Here is a 25,725-nt window from a genome sequence, read left to right on the forward strand (position 1 = left end):
TTGCATTTTTATTTTTTGGATACAATTTTATTTATATTTTGCTTCTACGAGACGATGCACTTTAAGGATCAGTCTAATTTGATGCAAAGATTTGTACATGAGCAGGAGTGTAGCACAACATGGAGGTGAAAGCAGCGGTCGGTTTATTTAAATGTGAAAGTGCAGTAAAAATACGTTGTCCCTAAAATCAAAGAATAATCGTGATGATAAATAATCGAGATCTCAATATCGATCAAAAATAATCGTGATTATCGTTTTGGCCATAATCGTGCAGCCCTACGACACCTGCACCCCTGCATGTTCGTGCAATTTTTCAAATCAGCCAATCACGTGACAGCATGGTGCGAAAAAACAAATAACATCCAACGAACACCGTGTTGAAGAGGAAGGTCAGAGGATAATGACCAGAACGATTAAATCTGAAAAACGGCGACTCTTTACAACCGTGCTGAGCAGAAAAGCATCTCAGAACCAACAACATGCCAAACCTTGAGGTGGATGGGCTGCAACCACGTTCTGCAACCCAGAACAGGAATCTGAGGCTACAGTGGGCGCAGTCTCAATCAAACTAGAGAAGTTGAAGACAGTTTTTTTTTTCTTTCCAGTCTTCAATATGTTAAGTTGGCACAGTTTGGAACAGTGCTGTACTTTCACTGTCCATGACGATAAGTTTTTGAATCTTGAATGAAACAGAGTTTCCTTTAACCGATTCAGGACTAACAGGATATTCTGGATGTGTTACTTGTGTAAGAAGTTCAGATTTGGAAAATGAACATTATAAACACATTATAGAAATTAATTCGTTTTTGTTCTGTTCTTCTGCTCAGTACATAGCAATGCTGTGTCCTATTGCCCCAGACCATCTTATTACATTTTAGACCAATACAGCTACTAAAGGGTGTTTTTAAAATACCTAAATGTACCTTCATTTCATCTTAGTGATGATCAATTATAAAGTTCTGACAGTCGAACAACAAAAAGCCCCTTTTCCATACCAGGGGTTCCTCCAAGTGGGTGCGCGTAGTACGACACTTATATCTCACCCTCATTAATATAGATTTCCAAAAAGTATTGCCTTTTAGAGAAACCAAGCTGATCACAAAAAAAAAAAAAAAAAAAAACTGAAACCATCCTAGTTTACTTAGGTTTCTCTCCATGAGCTGGTTTTTAGCCACATGCTTGCCATATTTTCTCCGTCTTTCATGGAGACAGATGGCTTGGTGTTGGCTTTTACTCATCCGGTCATATACTATGTATATACACAAAATGAAGTGCACCACAGTGAGGACATCCCATATTTGGACAGCCGAAATTCCATCGTACGCCTGTATACCAAGAGTCCATGAATAAAATGTGCGAAAAAGGCCTTAAAACCCAGATCAGACCTTGACCCGGTTTTTTTTTTTTCCCTACAAAAGGAAACGAGAGCTTTCAGAGTGTGCTACATGCCTTAGATGTGGATCTGTTTATTTTAGAACGTTTCTGAAAGCAGTAATTACGGTGTCTGGGCGAAATCCACGAACAGGCACAGTGGCGCATGAAATGGCGCAAAAGGCGTCACGGTGAATGACCTACTTTTAAAAGAAGTCTTTTTGGGTGAGAAAACCAAAACTGCTGGCAAGGGCAACAGTATAACATCTATTAAAGCATTCACCCAACTGAGCGTGTGGTCAAATCCACACACAGCTCCTCTGTAAGCTTACCCGAAGTTTCTAGATATCTAGAGATAGCATTCCGGACACAGATTAAATCTAATCCCCAGACTGGAAAAGTCCTCTGACTGCAATTCAACCTAAGAACTGTTTTCAAGAAATTACCCTTATTTATAGTACATTCAAAAAGAGATTTCATACTGTTTTACTGACCACAAAACTAGTAAAACCTTTAGAAACTGTACTTCGACAGCCTTCAGTTCAGGATCTGTTACGATCCGTGCCGTACCCAAGTACCCGTGCTGAGTTTAGTTACCCTTTCTGGTACCTTAGGTACCACATGAGCCAAGAAATGACATACGGTATGGGTGGGGTGAAAAATATTGTATACTGTCACATCGATCTAGTTCAGTCGCACAGATTAACATCGGAAATGAGTCTCTATCAGCACAAAAATCTACATTAGGCTAGTGTAGTTTCTTATTCTTTAGAAAAGTGGCTAATTTGAGAGGCAAAATCAGATTTAAACTGTTTAAAGATTCAGTTTCATTTGACCCACACTAATGTTTTATTATCCCTATTAAACACGAGCTCACATTTCTGCCCTATAATACGTCTGCCGTCAAATCCCAAATGGCTCCTGTACTTCGTTTGCACCCTAGATAGGATAAAATACACGCCCTATCTAGTGCTCTCATGCGTAACGCAGAAAGACACCGCCTCAACAGTCAACAAACTCTGTGTTTTGATTAAAGATGGAATTATTGCCACATTTGGCTGCATTTAGGTGTATGGGCAGCCATTAAGCACACACGCAGTCAGGATACAGACAGCCCTGGGTACGGATTTGTTCGGTTGAGAAGCACCATCAGATCCTATTCAACAGCAGACAGAACAGTATGACAGACAGAACGGAAGATGACGATCACATTTGCATTCTCTTGTTAAACCTGCACTTCTGACCAATCGGGACGCTGTTGAACCGTCTCGTATACTCAAGCCGACTCTGTATGATATGCAGCAATAGTCACGGTGTCGCGGTACTCACGTTCACACTGGATGACATCCAGGTTGAACTGCTGGATGGCTCCCATGCTGACCTGCTTGAGCTCCGTGTCCAGAAGCATCTGCATCATGGACGTGGCGAGGTGCTTGCAGGCTGACATGCAGGCCGTCTGAGCCACTTTCCCCTACACACACACACACACACAGAAAGACAGCACAGATGACCTCAAGCAGTGCTGTGTTACCATTCCTCTGTGTACCACATTACATTTAGTATCATGAGCTGACGAGAGTTACATTTGACCTATTTTGTGTGTGTGCGTGTGTGTAAATAAAATTCTGATTTATATGGAGTCAGAAAATTACCCACATTTTCAAACGTGGCTCCTCAAAAATATTAACACAATATTATTAAATGCTAGGATACAGCTCGGACCATGAGGACAGGTGTTACAGACGTTCTTGCATTTTGGACACACACGTTGTTAAATCACATACTGATAACGACTGATCATGCAGGTCGACGCGGCTCATAATGAGCAGGATTACACATAGGGCAGGATTAACCGACCAAATTCAGTACACACACACGCACGCACACACACACACAAACACTCATGCAATAGCTGCTACACAAACACACACATGCTGATAACTTCAATATATATATATACATATTTTGTATTGGTAACATTTAACATGGTTAAATAAATAAATATAAGCAGGCAGAACAATTTCTACACATCAACACCCTTGTTCATTATTAGGAAGTGAGAAGGAATTCATTACAAGTTGTGTGTGTGTGTAAAATATATGTATATATATACATACATACATATACATACATATATAGTTGGGGAAATAAGTATTGAACACGGCAACATTTTTTTTTTTCTTCAGTAAATATAATTCCGTTGAGGGTATTCACATGAAATTTTCACCAGACATCAGTATTAACTCAAGAAATCTGGAAATATAAAGAATTCACAACATTAAAGTCCTTAAATAAAGCTATGTGTAATAAAGAGGAACGACACGGAAAAAAAGTATTGAACACACTAACTGAAATGTATTTAATACTTAGTGGAGAAACCTTTGTTTATAACGACAGCTTCAAGACACTTCCTGTATGAAGACATTAATCGGCCGCAGTATTCAGGTGTGATTTTGGCCCATTCTTCTAAACATATTGTCTTTAAATCTTGTTCAATTGGATTCGAGTCAGGTGATTGACTCGGCCATTCTAACACCTTGATTTTTTTTCTCTGAAACCAATTGAGCGTTTCCTTTGCTGTATGCTTTGGATCGTGTCCTGCTGGAAGGTCCAGCCACGTCTCATCTTCATCATCCTGGTGGATGGCAGCAGATTCTTCTCAAGAATCTCCTGATAAAGGGCTCCATTCATCATTCCTTCAATTATATGAAGTCTGGATGAACAGCCCCACACCATGATGCTTCCACCTCCAAACGTCACTGTTGGTGTAGTGTTTTCAGAGTGATGTGCAGTGCCATTTCTTCTCCAAACATGTTGTGCAGTATGACAGCCAAAAAAGTTCAATTTTGCCCTCATCTGACCAGACTACACTCTCCCAGTATTTCATAGGCCTGTCCAAATGAATTGTAGCAAACTTTAAATGAGCTTCGACATGCCTTTTCTTAATTAATGGAGTCTTGCAGGGTGAGCGTGAGCAGTGGAGTGCATTGCCTATTGTTTTCTCTGTGACGATGGCACCTGCTGCCTCCAAGTGTTTCTGGAGCTCTTTCCGAGTGGTCCTTGGCTCTTGGGCTACTCTTCTGACTATTCTTCTGACTCCCTGGTCAGAAATCTTGCAAGGAGCTCCTGTGCATGGCCGGTTGATGACTGAATGATGTTGCTTCCACGTGCAGATAACGGCCCCAATGGTGCTTACTGGAGGATTCAGAATTTTTAAAATACGTCTGTATCTGATTCCATCAATATGTTTTGCAACGATAAGGTTGCGAAGGTCTTGGGAGAGCTCTTTGCTTTGATCCATCATGAGATGTTTCTTGTGTGACATCTTGGTAACGAAAAGCCTTTTTATAGACCATCGATTTACTAACCCAGCTGATATTAATTTGCACAGATAGGAGGTATAATTACTTACGGATTTCAGCTGGTTCCCTGCCTTACCTTGCCTCGGAGAACTGCTTTTTCTTAGTGTGTTCAATACTTTTTTCCCCGTGTCATTCCACTTTATTACACATAACTTTATTTATGGACTTTAATGTTGTGAATTCTTTATATTTCCAGATTTCTTGAGTTAATACTGATGTCTGGTGAAAATTTCATGTGAATAGCCTTGTTGGAAATATATTCACTGAAAATTTTTTGACGCGTTCAATACTCATTTCCCCCACTGTGTGTGCAATATAATCATCATATCATCATGCTTTGTTTTTAGAGACTACCTCTAACTCTTTCAAAAAAAAAATGGCCCTAAAAACGAACCATTAAAACCCTCGTTGTCTACATGAACTGCCACTTTTTTAACGCCTGTGTCTACAATACACACTTCCATTAAGCATAATTGCTTCTGCTCCAATTCAAGACTTATCATCTTATCAAGCAACTTCATATGATCAAGAGAACGATTCACACGAGAAACTAAAACAGCCAACACACTGACATACTGGCAGCTTTATTAAGCGGTGTATGAGGCTAGGCCAGAGAGTAGAATAAAAGAGACATAAAAATCCAATCTGTTACAAAAACAAACCACTTCATACTGACAAAAAGTCAAATGGTCAGTCTACATGCCAGTGAGTAGTATCAGCGAATCCATTTAAAATGCCTAGCTAGTGTGCAAGACAGCAATTCGCTTCACATACACAGTAAGGTTAAAAAGGTGAGTCTGCTCTTTTCTTCTTAAATAATACTGAATGTACTCCGAGGAGAACACCAACTGCCTTGTACTACACTGTATACGTATGAGCTTATGAACAAACGTGATTGGGAAAGGAGAACGAGGCCAGTTATGGATGCCCACTGCACCACTGGGATCCAAACACATGAATTCTGGGAAAAGTTACAATTATTATGAAAACATACAACTATATATGACAACTGAATGAGACTACTCTTTATTAAAGTGCACCTATTATGGTTTTTCAGATATGACCTTTCATGTAGTGTGTTATAGAGCTGTTTGTGAATGAAAAAACGTCTGCAAAGTTTCAAAAATCAAAGCGCACGTCAAACCGAGTTATTGACTCCCAAAAGAAGGAATCGATTCTGAACAGCTGAAACGATTCGTTAGTGATTCCAGACTTACTTCCTGTACTAACCTACGTAGGTGTGTAACAAAAAAACCCGCTTCTGGTCTTAATTTTATTCAGACGGAGCTGAAACTCGTTATGGTAGTGGGCGTTTCCTTTTCGACACACACTGACCGTGGTAGACCAATCACACCAGACTGGGACATCTGACCAATTAGAGCAGAGTATGCTCTCTGAAAGGAGGAGTTTAGAATGAATCCTTTAGAACGGCTCATTGAACGAATGGTAATGGTAATGCTGCAGTTTAAATTATGAGCACGTCAAACTGTTTTTTGACCTTGGATGCGTGTCGATCTATCGTAGGAGACCTTTAAAACAAAATTAGGCTCGTTTCAAAACCATAATAGGTGCGCTTTAATACAAATACAAGATGTTTTCTGTATCAACATGGACTTGTCTCAGACTTCTTGGTATTTGTACTTGGACTTATCTCTGTCTCAGGCATTGGTCTCACTAAATAATACCTCGGTCTTGACCAAAAGTTTGAAGTAATAACGTTTGTGTTATTTATTTATTTATTTATTTATTTATTGAGATAACCGAATTATATGCCTACGTCTATTCTCCAGAACTATTCTGCAGGATTCTAGGTAGTTCTCAAGAGAACTTGTCTGGGATATATGAAATTGATGCAAGGGCTTGGCCTCGAAAAGGATTTGATGGTTTTTCGGTCTCGATCTTGATCCGTCTTGACTTGACTTCACAATGGCAGTCTGGACTACAATCCTGCTACGTTCACACAAGCAAGTGACAGCCAATCATTCATCTTCCATGTATCTTTTATGTGCGACACTGAGCCACGATTTCACCAACAGCAGCAAGCGACAAAGCGACAGTGCAACAAGCAATGTCTGAATCGAGATTTTCTCAGTTCTATGCAAATCACTCATGACGTGTTAAAGCGACAAGCCAAATGACTCCTATGACCAGTCCAATGACATGAGTGGGTCTACATTTCTTCAGTTCCCCAGTCACCACTTCAGTTCCTACCTTATTAGTTCACATTTACTGTTTAACACAAACAAATGAAGAAAACCCTATAACCGTAGTTTCACCTTATCCGGTCATATACGACTTCTCGTTAAATATGTGTAGAGACGGAAGGAAGTTAGAAGGAAGTAAAAGATCATGGTTGCTTTTGATGAGTGTACGCAGCTCTTAAGGGAGACCATAGCTTGCTTTGCAAATCTGCCAACAAAGCTAGTACAAAGCCAAGAATGTAACATGTAAATTAAATATAATACGTTGTAAAAAAAAAAAAAAAAAGTAGGTGTACAAATCGTGTAATGGGTAGTAGTCTGGAGTTTATAAATTAGGGCTACGATCATTTCTCATTAGAAACCCACACAGGGTAGCATATGACGGACTGTTCTCAGTGAGGCATAATCACATGTCAGGCAACGCAACAATTTTTAAATTGTTAATCTACAGCTAAGGCTGGCATAGCCATTCAGGTTTAGATGATGTATTATTCAGATTCAATCCTGGTCAGGGTCGCAGTGGATCCAAAGCCTGTGCTAGGAGAGTTAGGCATGCAGTATACCCAGAATGGGATGCCGGTCCATTACATGAATAAATGATGAAATAAAGAGTGAGGAGCAGACTCAGGCTTTTGGACCGTTCTGTATAAATCCAAATCGACTTAAGACTTAAGCTATGTTCAGTGTACATGAATGCACATACCACAGGACATTTCAAACCACACATTTCATTCTGCTGTCAATGATCAGGCTGCATTCTGACTTGAGACTTGAAGTGGCAACACAAAAGATGGCGGCTTTTTTGGAAAACGAAAACCTCCGCGTGTGAATCTCAAGTGAGAATCCGTCCTATGTCGAGCGGTCAGGGGAAACGGATCAGGTGTTCACAACATTTGACCTGGATCATGTTTGGAACAACAATGTGGAGAAGGAAGCAAAGCAAGCCTAGAGGCGAGTCCATACAGCGGACACGAGCATGCGCTTTTTTTTTTTTCCCCCCACTCTGGGGGTGTAAGGAGGGTGTTTACTTACCGACATCGCAGCATGATCATTGGTGTTATTCTGAGCAGAACCCCCAACAAAATAAAAAGAACAAAGACAGGGAAAGAAAGTATGGCAACAATAAATGGACAGATAAAGAAAAATCTGATAACCAAGCATGCCTGGTAGAAAGAAATACAAGGCTACAGTCACTTGGAGGAGAGAGAGGACATTCCTGGATATAAAACAAAACAAAAAACAAAAAGCAGTGGAGATCAAACAGGAGACAAAGTAAGATTTTTCAGAGCAAGGGCGAACTGGAGAGTAAAGCAGGCAAGCACTATGTCTTTAAAATAAAAACAGAAATGTACCTGTATCTGATGTTTAGGTTCATGGTTGCATCATTTAAATATATATGAAAGTCTTAAAATGTGTGGATGATGTGGTCCTAGGTAACCAGGAATGCTATAAAGTGTTCGGTTTAGTACTAGTAAGCATCAGTGTCCAATATGAGCTGCTACTCTAATCCTCTGCATGACAAGTTAAACATTTGTTTTCTCTCTTCTCTCTACTCCTTGCGTCTTTGTTGGGGTTTCAAAAAGGCCCTTCTGTCCCCATAAAATGACAGACGCACAGTAAAAGGAACAGACACGCCAACATGATGTTCTACAGGACCATCACACACACACACACACACACGCACATACACACAGCTCAACAAACATCTCAAACTACAACCGGAAACACACACAGCATCGTGTATATAAATGAGCACAACACCACGACGAGGCTGTGCGTGCTTAGCGAGGCTCACCGGCAGGTGTGTGAAGACCTGGAAGGTGCTACGCAGGAAGTTGATGAGATCCATGAGGTAGCCACTGGCCCTGCCGTCCGACTCGGCCATGCTCCACTCGTAATCGGCAAGCTGGATGAACTCGTCGATCTTCTGGTTGAGCTTGGTGTAGATCTCGCCTTCCGCTGCATGCCTGGCATCCTAAAGACAAAGGAACGGTGTCATGAATGTTCGTTTTCACTCAAATGACTTGCCTTATAGGTCTTCTTGACCTTTAATCCCATAAAACAATCGGTTTATATGCTAGTAGGCTCAGTATAAAGGTTCTTAACGGTGTCTTCTGAGAAAGGGTGGTCAAGTTTAGGGAATTAAAAGCTGCAGGATTAGTTACTATTGTACTATTTTTTTTAAATTATTATTATTCTTGTGATTAGGGCATTTTCCACTGTTGGCGCGATAATCCCGGGGCAATAGCGTCTACCTTATTCCAGACGTCAACTCTTTGCCAGGTATCTAACCTTAAACGTGGAGAGGCCGTAGAGTCTTGTGGTGTGGATGGTTTCCGGAGAGACGTTGGTAATGTTGGTGATGAAATCTTCCAGGTATTTACACGCTTGCTCTAAGTGGGTGGTATTTATGATGATCTGAACCAACTGCAAAACAGTCACATAACTCGATCACGCCACACTTGTTTACATACATGCTGTCAAACTGCGCTGGCATTTGATGCGCAGGGTAACCGCAGAAACGTGATGCTGACCTCAGTGAGTCCTATATGAGGCTTTCGGATGAGGTTCTGTAAGCAGCCGCTCAGCGTCCTCGTCAGCAGCAGGTTGGTGGATTTACGGAGCATGTCGTCAATCTCAGTAGAGCTGGAGGGAAAGATGAACCGGTTAGGAGACACAGTGTGTACAGATCTACATTTTAGTACACGGCAAAAGAGAACGTGGTCTTTTCATCTTTCTGTTTATGACTACTACTTTTGTCTACTACAGGCCTATAGTAGGCAAGTACGCGGTTTGGGACGCAGCCGTGCTCTCTTGTTTGCCGTCAAGCGGTTGAGCACTGCCGTGTGATCGTGTCCCGTCGCAAAATGCAGTGAAAACTCCCACACGACGTTAATAATGTGATTAAGGTGTTTACATGTCTGTAATACACCTCGATAATGCGACTAAAACAGGAATACTCCACACGTCTTAATTCAATTTGTGTTTACTTCGAGTATGACTTTAATCAGATTAAGGTAATTAAAAACTGCTGTTTACATGCTAGTTTCTGAATCAGAGTATCGTCTTAATCGGGTTAATATCGGATTATTATTGTCCATGTAAACGCACTGATTGTTGGTGGAAAATAACGTATTACTAGAACCCCAAATTTCCAGTGACTCTTGTTAGGGCTAGCTCTTGTTCCGGGGGGGAGGCATGTAGCCTTTAACCTTAACCTAGCTCTCACTGTCAACCAACTCAGCAGCAGCAACTAGGTGTGAGTATTAACAGGACGTTGCTAGAGTGTTGATTTTGCAGATAGTGTGTGTGTGTGTGTGTGTCAGTGTGTGGAGGTGTTGATTGAGAGGGAGGGGTTTAGGTAAGCAAACAGTCAATAGTGAGGTCCAGAGGCCACTCATTACCACACCCTTAACATGACAAAGAAACAATTAGAGAGGAGTGTGAACTGTGCGGTAATTTGCATTGACTGCCCACAAGGCAATTATCGACCCTAACTCCACCACACACACTCCACCTTCTTCTCCTTCCAGGGAAACAGAGCAGTTACAGGCCTCGGTGATGGTACCAATTCAATTCAGTTTTATTTGTATAGCGCTTTTAACAGTGGACATTGTCTCAAAGCAGCTTTACAGAAACGTATAAACACAGGATACAGATTTGAAGCATGTGAACGTATCCCTGATGAGCGAGCCGGTGGTGACGATGGTGAGGGAAAAACTCCCTAAGATGATATGAGGAAGAAACCTTGAGAGGAACCTGAGTCAGAAGGGAACCCGTCCTCATCTGGGTCACACCGGATAGTGTGAAAGCAAAGGGAAGTTCATTATGGTTTTATATGAAGGCTGTTTGTTGAACTAATTCACTAAAGGAGACTTGAGTGCAAAGTTGTTCGTGGTAAGTGCAGTCCTAAGCCCAACCGTAGTCCCAGCAACCACAGTGAGGATGTCCATGTGGAATTGAGGTCCAAAACCATTTCCATGGTACTTCAAGCGGTACCATCCTCAGCAATCTCCAGGCCAATAGGGATAACAGAACATGACCACAAAGTTTTGCTCAAACATAAACATCATCCGAGTAGAGCGGTACTCTTGGGGGGTGAAAATGCTTCGGCTCCACGTTACAGATGATGGAAATGCCATCTGTAAGACTGCAGCTACTCAGTCCCTCTCTCTGTTTGGGCCAGCACAACACCGACCATGCGAAACACCTCGCTAAATACCGCAGAGCTTAAACAGAACAAACATTGGCAGACTGGCTGTAGGCGGGTCAGCATGGAGCTTCCCACTGAGAGTTTGATCGAGGATCAGTTAAATCACTCTCTCCAGCCATATTTTTCCGATAAGAGCTCCACATGCCAGCGCTAACAAGAGATGACTGACAAAAGACCTAAGCTGCTGCTCAAATCCTGCTCGGAAATCCACCAAATGTTCAGTGATAAAACCTGCTTGCTAATCTATCACCTCTTGATCAATTTGTTTGGCCAATGGAAGCAATAATGGAGCTGTAAATAAGCTTTACTTAGAACAAATATCTTTGGCTTAACTTTAAAAGTACCTCAAGTCCCTAAACTATTATGGCTCTTTAGCCAAGATAGCATGTGTCCAAAACCTTATGCATTATTCCCGATAATATAAATTTTTTTTTATAAAGACACAGTTTCAGTGTCTGTCCATTTGCAGTAGTATTAAAAACAAACAAACAAACAAACAAACAGCACACCGATAGGCAGTGTAGAAATGATATACCACAGGGGCCACGGGATACCCATAATTCACTGTATTGTTAGGTTTGATTCACTTTTCCAATAAGAGCACATATACAAAGTGTTTTACTCCTCTTACACCACAGCAATTTGCCAAAAATTCTGTTTTTTATTAATGAATTCGTTTTTCTTTCAGTTACGTTCAGTGTTGTGGAACATCTTGTTATCGCTTCCTTCCTACTTCCTGTTATAACTAACATTACAACAGCTATAAACAGTTATTCCCCTCTCTTGTAGTTAATACAAAAAAATGCAGCTTGTCATGTTACAAAGACAAAGCCACAAAGACTTTCCTGTGTCTTAACTTAAAGCTTTACCTCTGACCGTTTACAAAGCTCTCAAACTGGAGACTCCTTCCACAAACGCTAAGTAAAGGTCCGCTCATAGAAACCGAGGAACAAGTCCCTGTGTAAGTTGTTACTATAGAAACGATAACACATTCGAAAGAGCACATCAATACAAACCTTGCAGCCGGAACTATTCTCCGAATCGTGCTGTTGTATAAAATTAGTCAATGCCTTCGAACCAATCAGAATGGCGTATTCAACAAAGTTCAAATTATTGTGTGGATAGCAAGCGAATGTTGTGCATGTTGGACAAAACCGTTTACTTCAATCACTAATTCAGTTAGAACAACCTTCTAAGTAGTGCTCCGAATCAGAGAGTATTTTTAAACCTCTAATGAAAGATATTCGGAGCTTGAGCCTCATACGCTGAATCAGTCCCTCCAGGATTTCGCAGAGATGAACGCAAAATCAAGCAAACTCGGCAAAATTTGGACGCTTACGGCAGATTTTCTGCATGTTTGGGCAAAGACGACGCGTCTTCGACGTCATCAGGACGTGCGTTCGGCCAAAGCCCTCTTCGATTCCCGTGCGCCGAACATGAGTACAGATAAAAGGTCCCGATGACCAACAAATCACTGCGAAAGACAATTTTATGCAATTGCAATGTCGCCAATTCAAGTAGTTTTCCATAGAAAAAGTTTAAACAAAAAGAATAACAAAAAAAAAATAAATAAAAAACTCTGCGAAATGGCATTAGTGGCCTGGTGGTTAAGGCTCTGGGTTACTGTTCAGAAGGTCGGGGGTTCAAGCCCCAGCACTACCAAGCTGCCACTGTTGGGCCCTTGAGCAAGGCCCTAAACCCTCTCTGCTCCAGAGCGCTGTATCATGGCTGACCCTGCACTCTGACCCCAACTTCCTGACATGCTGGGGTATGCGAAGAAAAGAATTTCAGTGTGCTGTAATGTATATGTGATTAATAAAGACTATCATTATATAGTCGAACATGCATATAGTCGAAATCCTGTACGGACTGGCTGAATGTACATCACTCAGGAGTTATCAGCGTGCGTGAGAACTGTGATCAGTATGACCCAGATGAGCGGATGGGATCTCCAGGAAGTGCACTCACCTGCGATGCAGTGACTCGGAGAACTTTAAACTGGCATAGATGAACTCCTTGACCTGAATGTAGATCTGAGGCACTGACTGGGACATGGGCAGCTTCTTTGGAAATGGTTGCTATAGAATAAAAGCACAAAACACAGCGCAGTGATGGCTTAATCCTCTCTGAGGTGCACAACTGTTTAAATTCTGCGTTTGGTCATTAGCGACGCTCTCTATATAAATCTGGCTATGTCCGTCTGAGAAGGCTGAACAAACCTTTTCGATCTCGGCATCGTGGAAGGGGAATCTACTGACCACAAGCTTGTACTCGGTTTCGTTTTCTACAGGGATGGGGCTGTAGTTGTCCAGCTCAAATATTTCTCTGCCGGAAATAGAAAAAAAGCACATGACTCTTTCCAGGATGCAGCATTTATATATATATATATATATATATATATATATGCACAGGACTAAAGTATCGATTCGGTATTACCTGAACACCAGCGCCCACTTCTTCAGCAGCGTTTCATTGTATTGATCTCGAATCTCAAACAACAGGTCGAAGAGTCTGTTCACCGAGAAGCCATAACTCTGGTCAAAACACACACACACACACACACACACACACACACACACACACGATGGAGAAAAACAGCAAACGTGTCAAAACCACAATGTCATAGAACTGTTGATATAAGGAAACGTGTGTACATATTCAATATCACAGAGTGACCAGAGCAAACTGCAAGGTAAACCTCACAGCGTGAGAACATGAGGTGTGAAATACCTGCAATGTGTCTGCAAAGATAACGATCAGGTTCTTCAGCTCTAGGACCAGGTCAGGATCGTTGCAGTAAGACTGTGGCAGAGGAACATGATATTAAGATTCTGCACGTAAGACTGCACGGCTTCGAATTTCCCTTCTGTCAGTCAAATGAGTCGTGAGTCAAATACATGATTCATATACAGAAAAAAGTTCAATTAAACAATAAAATAAAAGTTAACAGTGCTTTAAACGCATCTTCACTCCTGTCCAATCAAGATCCTTATTAAATTCGCCATATACTTTTAACTAGAGATGCACCGATACTGAATTTCTCGGCCGATACCGATAACCGATTATTCAGAGTGATATCGGCCGATACCGATAACCCATACCGATAGTTCTGCCTTTTATACCTTCTTTTAAATGAATAATAATTAATTCCACAATTCTGAAAGAAATGCAAATAAAAACGTTATTCTCTCCATTTCAACAAGTTGTTTCACAGTAACTGGTCTCATAAACAGAAAACACATTACTCTAATGAACATGAACACATGAGCTCAATTCTGAAGAGTAAAGTAAGATTATTAACTTATTGAATGATATTAATCCTTTTAACATTGACTGAATTGTAAAAATCCTCCTGTTAGTCTCACATTCACTCACCACAAACACAAGCATTTCTACTTCATCACTGAACATCAAACTGGTAATATATAATAAACTTTTTTATATATATATTAAATATATATTTTTCTGTTTATATACTTTTTAGTCAACTCATCTTCATTTAAATCTTTCAACGGTGTACTGGTGCTTTAATTCAGCTCGAGCAGCGCGGGGAAAAAAAATTAAGACTCCCGCTTCACTGCTGATAAGACAGGATATAATCGGCCCTGATCATCTGATGTTTTTAAACTACTAGCCGATGGCCCATAGCGTGAAAAATAGCCTTTATCGGCCGATACATCGGTGCATCTCTACTTATAACCTTTAAACATTTGGACCACAAATTAAAACCACAGCACTGTTTAAATCTCGACTGTGATTAGTCAGGAGGTGTTGAGTAATGATCTATGACGGCCGCTCTGATAGTCGTGCTGACTGGGATTAATTCACAGGATTATTTTAAAGCGCTCGTTCTGACGTCATCGTTTCTATAGTAACAGCTCGTTCACGTAACCTTCAACATGTTCACGGACCGATCGATATTAAACGGTCTAAAAAACAGCTAAATTATTTAACAAATATTATTAAAACATAAGCAAAGCATCAAATCTTTTGATATGCTGAAGGTTTCTGTAAGGAGACATTTATTTTTACGTTTACAGTGGTGCTTGGAAGTTTGTAGAATGTTCTACAGTATATTTCTGTATAAATATAATAAACCTCATGCAGCAAGACTACGACCATAAGCACACAAGTCGTTCTACCAAACAACGGTTTAAACGGAACGGCCAAGTCAAAGTCCTGACCTTAATCCAATAGAAATGTTGTGGAAGGACCTGAAGTAAGCAGCTCATGTGAGGTCCATGAGCTCAGAGTTGAAGCTGTTGTGTACTGAGGAACGGGCTAAAATTCCTCCAAGCCGACGTGCAGGACTGATCAACAGTTACCGCAAACGTTTATGTACGGTTATTGCTGCACAAGACACTAAAAGCAAAGGTTCACATGCTTTTCCACTCACAGATATGTAAATATTGGATCATTTTCCTCAAGAAATATATGACCAAGTATAATATTTTTGTCTCTTTTGTTTAACTGGGTTCTCTTTATCTACTTTTAGGACTTGTGTGAAAATCTGATGATGTTTTATGTCATAGTTATGCAGCTGGAGTCTCTAGTGTTGGCGCTTTGTAACCATCAGTATAGTATAATATAGTATTTCACTGCAGAAGAGTATACAGTAGTACAAATTGTGCCTTGAGTTCTAGCCTTAACTGTAAGGATCTTATTAGATCAGCTATGGTAGTGAGTGAGGATGGCACTGATTGTGATATTTGCAATTTCAGTGAACACACTGGAATTTATTCATGGACACCAGCGTTACACAGTTTCCTTTTACACTGGGATATAAAGTGTTCGCTTTACAATAGGGATGCACCGACGTATCAGCCGATAATCGGTATCGGCCAGTAAAAGCGATTTTCAGCGCTATTGGAGGACGGACGAATGTTTAAAAAGAGCTAACGATATCCTGTCAATCAAAAGGGGGCAGGAAAACGCGTCGGACAATTAGCCTGCAACTCGTGCTGTGTGTGAAGGAAATGTCTCCTGTTGTGGAATTACTTCGAATTGGTTGACAATGACAACAGCCTTGCAATTCGTATGCTCTGCGCTGCTAGAATTTTTCACGAGGTGGAACTAGCGCTAAAACTTTGAACACAACCGATCTGATGACCCACCTTAAAGCTCGACACAGCAAGGAGTATGACGTGTTCGTTAAAGCTAAAATGTAGGCTGCTTCAGCTAAAAAGGGACAAGCATCATCCCATCCAAAGGCTAACGTTACTCAACAGCAAGAGAACAATCTAACCGGACATCACAAAATAGCCCGAGACATTACTCGGAGAGTAATGGAGTTTATCGCGCTGGACGATCAACCGTTCTCCGTACTGGAAGACACGGGCTAGCCGAACGTTAATGTGAGTTAATGTGTTTTCTTTTTATAACCGAGACCAGTTACTCTGAAACATGGAAAACATGTAGATACAGAGAGAATAAAGTTTAATGTAAATCATTTACATTTCTTTCAAAGTTGTGCAATTAATTATCATCAATTTGAAACAAGGTATAAAACAAAATGTCGTTCTTAAATAATTGGATATTGGTATTTTTTTTGTATCGGCTCATCTGAACGCATTATGAAGCACTATTGATCAAACTGAATTAGATTCAATATCACACTAAATGGCTAACTGGCAGCCAGTCACTTATTGATCAAATACTCTGATGTATTAATGGGTCATTAAAAGCCATTAGCATCAGAATAAGTGCACGGCCCATCTCTCTCCCCTTGTGAGTGCGGGTGAAGAGAGGAGCGCTGCGTTTGACCCAGCCGGGGGATGTGACGAAGGGCCGGATTACTGAATGCCTGCACGCACAAAGCTGTTTTTTAACCTCTGGCTCATCCACCTATCAGACACACTGCGCATCATAAGGCTTCAGCACAGTGAGGTCTCAGCACCATGGTCTTTGGGAGGTCGGTTCAGTTGCGTTGCCGGAAATGTAACGAAACCTTACGGCGTGTAAACAATAACATTTTCATTCCTGCATCCAGTGCTTTCCGTCATCTACAGGATGTGCTCCCCAAACCCCTTTTTGAAAATGTAGTCTGTTACAACACATACTGTGTAAAATAGCAGTTTTAAATAGGGATGCACCGATGTATCGGTCAATAATCGGTATCGATGATCGGCCATTGGCTGATAGTTTAAAAACAAGGCCGATATATTATATCCTGTTATTTTATATCCTGTCAATCAAAACAGGGCGGGAAAAAGCATCGATTTCGTGCTGCGTCAATGTTAATATGAATTAATAACATTCAATAAGTTAAGAAATCTTACTTTAATCTTCAGAATTTATAATGTGATCATTCTGTAATCGCTAGTTTAAATTGTGGATTTAAAACCGTGATTAAACTGAAGTGCTTTAATACCCGAACCTCTTGATACTGCTGAATACAGACGAGTGAAAACACTTCCGAAATGCTTTCAGTGAGAACTGACTCGGTTTCTTTTTTTCCCCTGGAGCATTTTACAAAGCAAACTCTCCCCAATTTCTATTCCTTATTCCTACAATGAAACATGGAGCTCTGCTCGGTTTTTCGTCTTTTTCACATTCCCGTTTCTGTAAATCTTGGTTTGGGTCATGTGATACTGTCCCCTAGTGGACGTGCAAACAGTACGTGCAAACATTAAGGACGCCTATGTGAGCATCTGTGCACAGCAACTGACATGCTCATGGGATATGCGATATAAAAGAAATATAAAATCAACCCTCGTCCAGGTAGCTAGCTGTCCACATGGAGATTTTGCCTCAGTGTTTTTATGTTGTACATAAGTTTGGACACACAGTGTGCAGTCAGGCTTTGAATGTACTTTGTGCATACAACCACAGATCCTGAAATCAGAAAGGAGACTTCTTTCTTGTCTTAGGCCAGGTAGCCAACTCTCTTGACCTGCATTTAAGCCTGGGTTTGTCCATGCCAAAAAGTGGTACACCCTGAATAACCTTGGTATGTAACTTGGTAATCAGTGTTGGATGTACTAAAATCATACCTGGAAACTTGAATCAGAATCGGATCAGAAAAAAAACGTATATAAATCTGGCTTGAAGCTGACTGAAGTTTATTTATTTAATTTTTTTTGTCACTGAGACTGCAGAAAATACAGCTCAAATCAGAAATGCCAAGAAATCACATTAACAAAAATCATCTCTGTATAGTCCGTACAGTATTTTGAAGTTTTTTTTGTGATTGTTGCATTCAAAATTGCTTGATTTTGCTGTGAGTTTTTGCGTTTTTTTTTGTGCAGAAAACTACTCGAATTGGTGAAATCGCAACTGCACGAAATTGTCTTTCGCAGCGATGTTTATTGGCAAACGAGACCTTTTAGCTGTACTCTTGTTCGACACGTGAACTGAAGAAGGCTTTTGGCTGAATGCGGTAATTGAGAAAAAAATTTAAAGCTCCTCCGAGTATCGTGGTGTTTGCTTGATTTTGCATCAAATCACGGATGGACTGATCTATAATCGAGAAAGAAACATCAAAACATTTTACGACTGTCCACGCCACTGCAAAAGAATGCGAGCAATAAGGAAATGTCATTTTCCTTCAACCTTAACCTGAACGAATAAAATATGGAAGCGTAAACTCAGATTTTGTGCTTCGGCTTTACCAGCGTAAACATGGCTACCTTCAGCTTAGGCTCCTCTGCGTGTACCATGTGTAAAGGAAAGTCCTCCTCAGACTGGCATGCGTGGGTGCTGCTTTTTTGATTTATGATCCCTCACACTAGCATGGTTCCCTTGTTAAACATTGACATAGGGAGCAGTGGCCTGCCTTTAGCCGCCTCAGTGAGAAGCAGGGAGCGAGTGCGTAAATCATGACGCTAAATGAGCGTCGCTGTGACACGCAGCGTCAGTCCCCACCTCTGGCAGCACACCTCGTGCCGTTTACACAGCACAGTATGTGTGCACAAAAACACACACAATAAAATCCTGAGGCACACTTTCTCTTAATGTAATCACATACATATTACCAACACAACTGCCACTAAACAGCACAGATCACTGACCGAGACTACATTATATAGACTACTGTTATATAGGCTGAGACTACATTATATAGACTACTGTTATATAGGCTGAGACTTCATTATATAGACTACTGTTATATAGGCTGAGACTACATTATATAGACTTCTGTTATATAGGCTGAGACTACATTATATAGACTACTGTTATATAGGCCGAGACTATATTATATAGACTACTGTTATATAGGCTGAGACTACATTATATAGACTACTGTTATATAGACCGAGACTATATTATATAGACTACTGTTATATAGACCGAGACTATATTATATAGACTACTGTTATATAGGCCGAGACTATATTATATAGAGTACTGTTATATAGACCGAGACTACATTATATAGAGTACTGTTATATAGGCCGAGACTATATTATATAGACTACTGTTATATAGACCGAGACTGTGTTACATAGGCCGAGACTATATTATATAGACTACTGTTATAAAGGCCGAGATAATATTATACAGACTACTGTTATATAGATCGAGACTATATTATATAGACCAGCGTTATATAGACCGCTATATAAGATATAAGACTATGTTCGCCCTTCAGCGAAGCATGAACAAGGTCCAGATTTAAGAAGGCTTTAGTCCCCCTCCCTACGTTTTTTTTTTTTTTGTGTGTGTGACGTTTATTTTCAAAACAAAGCATTCGGAATGATAATTGGAACCATTTCCTGGTGAGCCTTTTCAGTGGTCGTCTATTCAGTCTGATCTAATGGAGAGGTCAGTTTGGCCTAATGAGGACAGATTGCAACAATAACAGCAGATTAAGTGTGAATATTCTAAACCGCCGGGGCTGACGGTGTGTTTGGAGGGCCCAGTCAGTTGTAAATCAGCGAGGGATTATGCAAACGTCCCATGGCTGGGGCTCACAGCCTGAGTCCTGCGGCCCGAACAAAGAGGTCAAGCCGGCCCTCTCCCGCTGCTAGCTGACTTTCAATCACAAAACAAGAGAGAGGGACTTGGACCAGGCCATAGAGGTAACAACTATAAGAGTGAGGGGGTCGAAAATAAATCCTCTTCTCTTCATGCATGAAGTCAAGTAAGTCAAGGTGTACACTGTATGTGTGCGTCTGTGTGAGCAGAAGTATATTTGCTACTCACCGAGTGTGTGCGGAGAACAGCGATGATTTTGGACAGGGCCATGTTCCACAGCTCGTCTGTGAACGCTCGGGTAACTAAACCTTGCGTGGCGTGCAATATGTGGTCCTCCACGACAAAAAACCTGCAGAGAGAAGAACGGTTCGACACCAGCTTCTGGGAAGTGTAATAAAATCGTGTATGCAATATCAAAAACAGAAACATACCCAACTATCTGGTTAAAGTACTTTCTGTAGCCCTCCACTGTTTCATGCTGGGAACAAAACAAGAGACACATTTAAAGAAGGGCTTACTAAAATAAAAGTGGTGGTGGTGGTTGAGAATATAGAAAGCACTCACCATGTTTGATTGGGGCTGCAGCACCAGCCTTGCTTGTTTTTTCCTTTGCTTTCTGTAATAATTTTCAAACGTCTCGCGGTCGCCCTAGAAAACAGCCGCAACGCACGACGTTAAATGTACATAAATTTATTAGTACACCATTTCTAGTGTGCTTGCAAAGCAAGGGGTAATAAATGTAGAAAACACACCAAAACAAAGTTTTAAATATGTAAGTGTATCCATGTGGTTTAATGAGCATATTCAAGTTAGAGGCCTAACGGAAACAAATTAAACAAATTTACACTAAGAACCATCTAAGATCTAAGCTTGCTGCCACCTACCCACTGTAAATGAAACACACTTCACCACACTGCGATCTTGAAAACATCTTACACACTAACGAGAGACATCGCAGGTATTTTTGCGGTGACTCGAACATCCTGTGTTGACAGATTTACCCTATGTCTAGTGATTGAGGTGGCTAGAAGGAAATAAAAGCAGCTAACAAATCCTTTAATCGTAAACCCTGGAAGTGGGAGTTTCCAGCTTTTGGCTGCCAGCGGAATTTCAGGTGTGTCGGGCCTGTGCGAGTTGTGCCACGGGAATATGACATGTGAATCGTATCAAAGTATGTTGTTGAAGTGCATTAAACGTGACCCATACTGACATGTTTTGACATGATTATGCATTTACATCGCCGTAGGAAAGCGATAGCTGCCAGGGGTTACAGCTGGGGCAAATAAGGACAAGCACTACCGAGTGAAAGCACTGCGAAGTACATCAAGAGTCTGGTAAGGTTCCTTTTCTAACCTGCAATACTAAATCATGCAGCTGGAACCAGACCCGATCCTCAATTCTCTACCAAGCATTCACATGATAACACTGACCTGACCTTTTTTTGAACCGAGCTGAAGGGCTGAATGTTTACCTTGGCTGCATCATGACATTTTTCAATAGCGCAGACTCATATGAATAGTTACGTATACTCATATGAATAGTCTCTTTTCAATTTTGCTGCTAAATGAAGACCTATCACTGTCATTGCTCACCATTCTGTTGACTTACAGTATAAAAGATTTGGTATTGGATTTCCAGCCAAACTGACAACACATTAAAAAAAGAGGATGTGAAAGACTTGAAAATAATAATAAAACCAATAACCTCAACCACTATAAAGCATGAGACCCAGACAAAAGCTTAACACCAAGACCCAGACTAGCACTAAGACACCAACCAAGACTAACACCAATATCCAGAGCCAGACTAACCATGAGACCCAGACCAAAGCTTAACACCAAGACCAGGACTAACACCCAGACCCAGACTATCCAGGAGACCCAGACCAAGTACTGTGACCCACACCAAGACTAAGCATGAGAGCCAGACCAAGGCTAAGCACTAATATCTTAACCAAAACTAAGCACAGAGACACAAAGACAGACAAGAGCCAGCCTAACACTAAGAACTTAGGCACAGACCAAAACTACGCACAGAGACCTGGACCAAGATTAAGCACAAGCGCCAGACTAAGACTAAGCACAGAGACCAAGTACCCTAACACCAGGACTCAGAGCCAGACTAACTATGAGACCCAGACCAAAGCTAAACACCAAGACCAGGACTTAGACTCAGACTATCCATGAGACTCAGACCAAGCACTGAGACCGACACCAAGACCAAGCACTGAGACCCACACCAAGACCAAGCACTGAGACCCACACCAAGACCAAACACGAGACCCACACCAAGACCAAGCACTGAGACCCACACCAAGACCAAACACGAGACCCACACCAAGACCAAGCACTGAGACCCACACCAAGACCAAACACGAGACCCACACCAAGACCAAGCACTGAGACCCACACCAAGACCAAGCACTGAGACCCACACCAAGACCAAACACGAGACCCACACCAAGACCAAGCACTGAGACCCACACCAAGACCAAGCACTGAGACCCACACCAAGACCAAGCACTGAGACCCACACCAAGACCAAACACGAGACCCACACCAAGACCAAGCACTGAGACCCACACCAAGACCAAGCACTGAGACCCACACCAAGACCAAGCACTGAGACCCACACCAAGACCAAACACGAGACCCACACCAAGACCAAGCACTGAGACCCATACGAAGACCAAGCACTGAGACCCACACCAAGACCAAGCACTGAGACCCACACCAAGACCAAGCACTGAGACCCACACCAAGACCAAGCATGAGACCCACATGAAGACTTAGCACTGAGACCCACACCAAGAACAAGCACTGGAACGGAGACCAAGACTAAGCACCGAGATCCAGACTGAGCATTAAGTTCAGGAACTAGACCTGGACTGTATTTATGCGGTCCCAAGATGAGCAGTAAAGTCATTACTCCCTTCTACCCAATCGATTCGGTTACACTAGGTAAGCTACCACTATGTCCAGCTGGAATTTCCATTAAAATCTGAAAAATCATTCGATCCTATAGTGGACAAATAGGTACTGTGATTTCTCCCAAGCACAGATATACAAGCTAGTCTAACCTTCCATGTCCTTTTTACTCTCTTGAGGTTCGTGCATGTTCTTCAATTCGTTGCAGTGCTATGGTTGAAATCCCCCAGCTGTCATTAACAGAGCCATTCATGGCCAACACATGTGCCACTGACCTATCTATCCTCCTGCAGTGACCATGCAGTTTTATCACAACTTGTATGCCCAAATCTCAGGCTTTTCTCTCCGTTTGTCTTTTTGTTACAACAACAGGAGGTTATGGCTCGGTCAATCCTACTAGACGCTGGAGTGTTTCCCTGCATTTTTTTTCACCGTGTTTAAAGACACAGGATTAGTGCTGAACAATGCGTGATAGTGGAGCGCAACAAAGCACTAATAATCTCACTCTGAACTCCTGATAGTTTGCACTGGGTTCAAGAGAGAAACAATAGCGATGGTATGCCAGTCTAAACTATAAAAAAAAATCCCTGCGCCAATGTAAGCCATTCATGTTTGGTGAGCTACTTTGCAGAGGCGCAATTCATTGATTTCACACTGTCAACTCAGAGAGGGGATGACTGAGCAGTGAGCCCTGCAGGAATGTTCCTCAATGGAGCAAAAAAAATCCCAAAACATCCTTTCATAACTTCATAGCACCCCACTGGTGGTGTATATAACACTGGTGATGTGCTACGTACCAAAATAGTGTAGATGTGAAGACACCGGTAAACAGGAGAGAAGTCCACCAGATCCTGCACTGTTAACACCTGAAGACAATGATCAAACACGGAGCCTTAGTATGAGCTTGACTTTGGGACAGAACTAAACAATCCCAAGTGCATTAATTCAACACATTAAAGCATCGTCTTGTATTAGCTTACAGTATAGTCTATGCATATCGCTTTAAAACAACCAAATCTGCCGTACTTCCTCATCAGCCTCCTCTTCATCGACTGTTTCCTCTGCAGCCAGGCCATTGTGCCGGACCGATGTTCTGCCATTGAGGCTGTACAGGGGTTTAGCACAACCGAGATTCGCCTGCTTCTGCACGGCACTGATAAACGTCCTGTGCTGCTGGGCCTGGACCAGAACATCAGTCCAGTTAGGAAAACACACTGAACAGCAAAGGCAAACAAATTCCAAGGATTCTCTGGATTCATCTTAATCCACATGCTTTTTTCAAAAGGTCATGCAGACTTCTTGCTCACTCCAGGATATACATTGTATTTTGTATTTTTTTTTCTCATCTCTATATACCTTGAAGTCATGTGAAGATGTGCCTCCAAAGTGTGTAGCTCCAAAGCAGAGATAAAAACAATGCAGACTCTTACCTGTTTCATCGCCGTTTCACCGATCTTATCTGAGTGCTTTCTGATACTCTCCAGGAAGTCTTTCAGGTCCGACATAGAGATCTCCTTGATCTCCTCGCGGAGTTTAGGCAGCGTCTCAGCCATGATCTGACAGAAACGATACTGGCTCACTCTGGGAATATAAATGTTCTCCAGCTGCTCCATGGTTTTCAGTGCAGCATAGTATCTGGTATGGAGAATGAGAACGTCAGTGACAGCATTACTCAAGCACATTATAAGCTAAAGTTTATCTAAAGGATCAGTGTGAAGAACATTTTCACAGTACTTCAAAGCAATTGCAGAATATACAGTACGCACACACACACAATAGTAACTTGTAAACGTTGTTAAATAATGTTAATACAATCTCACTAGAAATAACAGTAATGGTTGCTAAAATAGTTTTCTTGATTAATAATCTATTATGGAGTAGAAGTATACAGTTCATTCTCAATTTCAATCTGGGCGGCAAAATGTGGTACAATGTAGAAAAAAACGTAAGATAATATTGTCTTTGCTTGAGTTTTAAGCCCTTATGTGTTTTAAATTCAGTATATGAACGAAGTGCAATAGGGACCTTTTATTCACAAAATATCATGTGGTAGCCTGAGAAAACCCTACACATGATGAAACGGACTATGAACTGAAATAAAAAATTATTTTCTTTATTATTGTTGTCTCTTAACCACAAGAAAAGGTTTAGCATTTTCAAAAATGTGGAAAAATAAAAAATAAAAAAATGGAGAAAATTGCGCTTAACAATTCCATTGAAAGACACCAACACACAGGGCTGGCCGATATGACAAAAATATCATATCACGATAACTGACGACATTTCTACGATATGCGATGCGCATCAAGCTAGATCATTTAGCTAACAAATTGTCCGCAAAACAGTAGTGAACTAAACAAAACAAAATAAAAACGTTAAACTGAGTTTTATGATATGTTTCTTTAATGCCTACAAAGACTAAGAAGATGAAGTTTAAAAAAACGTCAAATCAAAGGCATCCATTCATCCATCCATCTTCTATACCGCTTATTCCTTTTCCCAGGGAGCATTGGGCACAAGGCACGGTACACCCTGGACAGGGTGCCAGTCCATCGCAGCACACAATCACATACACACTCACACACCCATTCATACACTACGGACACTTTAGACACGCCAATCAGCCTACCATGCATGTCTTTGGACTGGGGGAGGAAACCGGAGTACCCGGAGGAAACCCCCGCAGCACGGGGAGAACATGCAAACTCCGCACACACAGGGCCACGGTGGCAATC

At 41.3% G+C, this 25,725-nt stretch overlaps 1 protein-coding gene across 2 annotated transcripts in view; it reads right to left on the reverse strand.

Annotated features, from left to right (window-relative positions):
- The window catches only part of exoc6 (exocyst complex component 6), a 56,321-nt gene that overhangs the window by 10,926 nt on the left and 19,670 nt on the right, over nucleotides 1-25,725 (reverse strand). For both annotated transcript variants that reach the window (XM_053639366.1, XM_053639367.1), the window contains exons 6-19: nucleotides 24,421-24,625; nucleotides 24,017-24,169; nucleotides 23,788-23,856; nucleotides 20,628-20,711; nucleotides 20,495-20,541; nucleotides 20,292-20,412; nucleotides 13,878-13,949; nucleotides 13,584-13,681; nucleotides 13,367-13,472; nucleotides 13,116-13,225; nucleotides 9,469-9,580; nucleotides 9,227-9,361; nucleotides 8,730-8,909; nucleotides 2,701-2,842 (exon numbers count right to left, since the gene is read on the reverse strand). In XM_053639366.1, the coding sequence (XP_053495341.1) occupies nucleotides 2,701-2,842; nucleotides 8,730-8,909; nucleotides 9,227-9,361; nucleotides 9,469-9,580; nucleotides 13,116-13,225; nucleotides 13,367-13,472; nucleotides 13,584-13,681; nucleotides 13,878-13,949; nucleotides 20,292-20,412; nucleotides 20,495-20,541; nucleotides 20,628-20,711; nucleotides 23,788-23,856; nucleotides 24,017-24,169; nucleotides 24,421-24,625 (1,634 nt within the window). The remainder of the gene's footprint in view (nucleotides 1-2,700; nucleotides 2,843-8,729; nucleotides 8,910-9,226; nucleotides 9,362-9,468; nucleotides 9,581-13,115; nucleotides 13,226-13,366; nucleotides 13,473-13,583; nucleotides 13,682-13,877; nucleotides 13,950-20,291; nucleotides 20,413-20,494; nucleotides 20,542-20,627; nucleotides 20,712-23,787; nucleotides 23,857-24,016; nucleotides 24,170-24,420; nucleotides 24,626-25,725) is intronic.

Source organism: Ictalurus furcatus, chromosome 13, assembly GCF_023375685.1.
Source record: "Ictalurus furcatus strain D&B chromosome 13, Billie_1.0, whole genome shotgun sequence".
Lineage (NCBI taxonomy): Eukaryota > Metazoa > Chordata > Actinopteri > Siluriformes > Ictaluridae > Ictalurus > Ictalurus furcatus.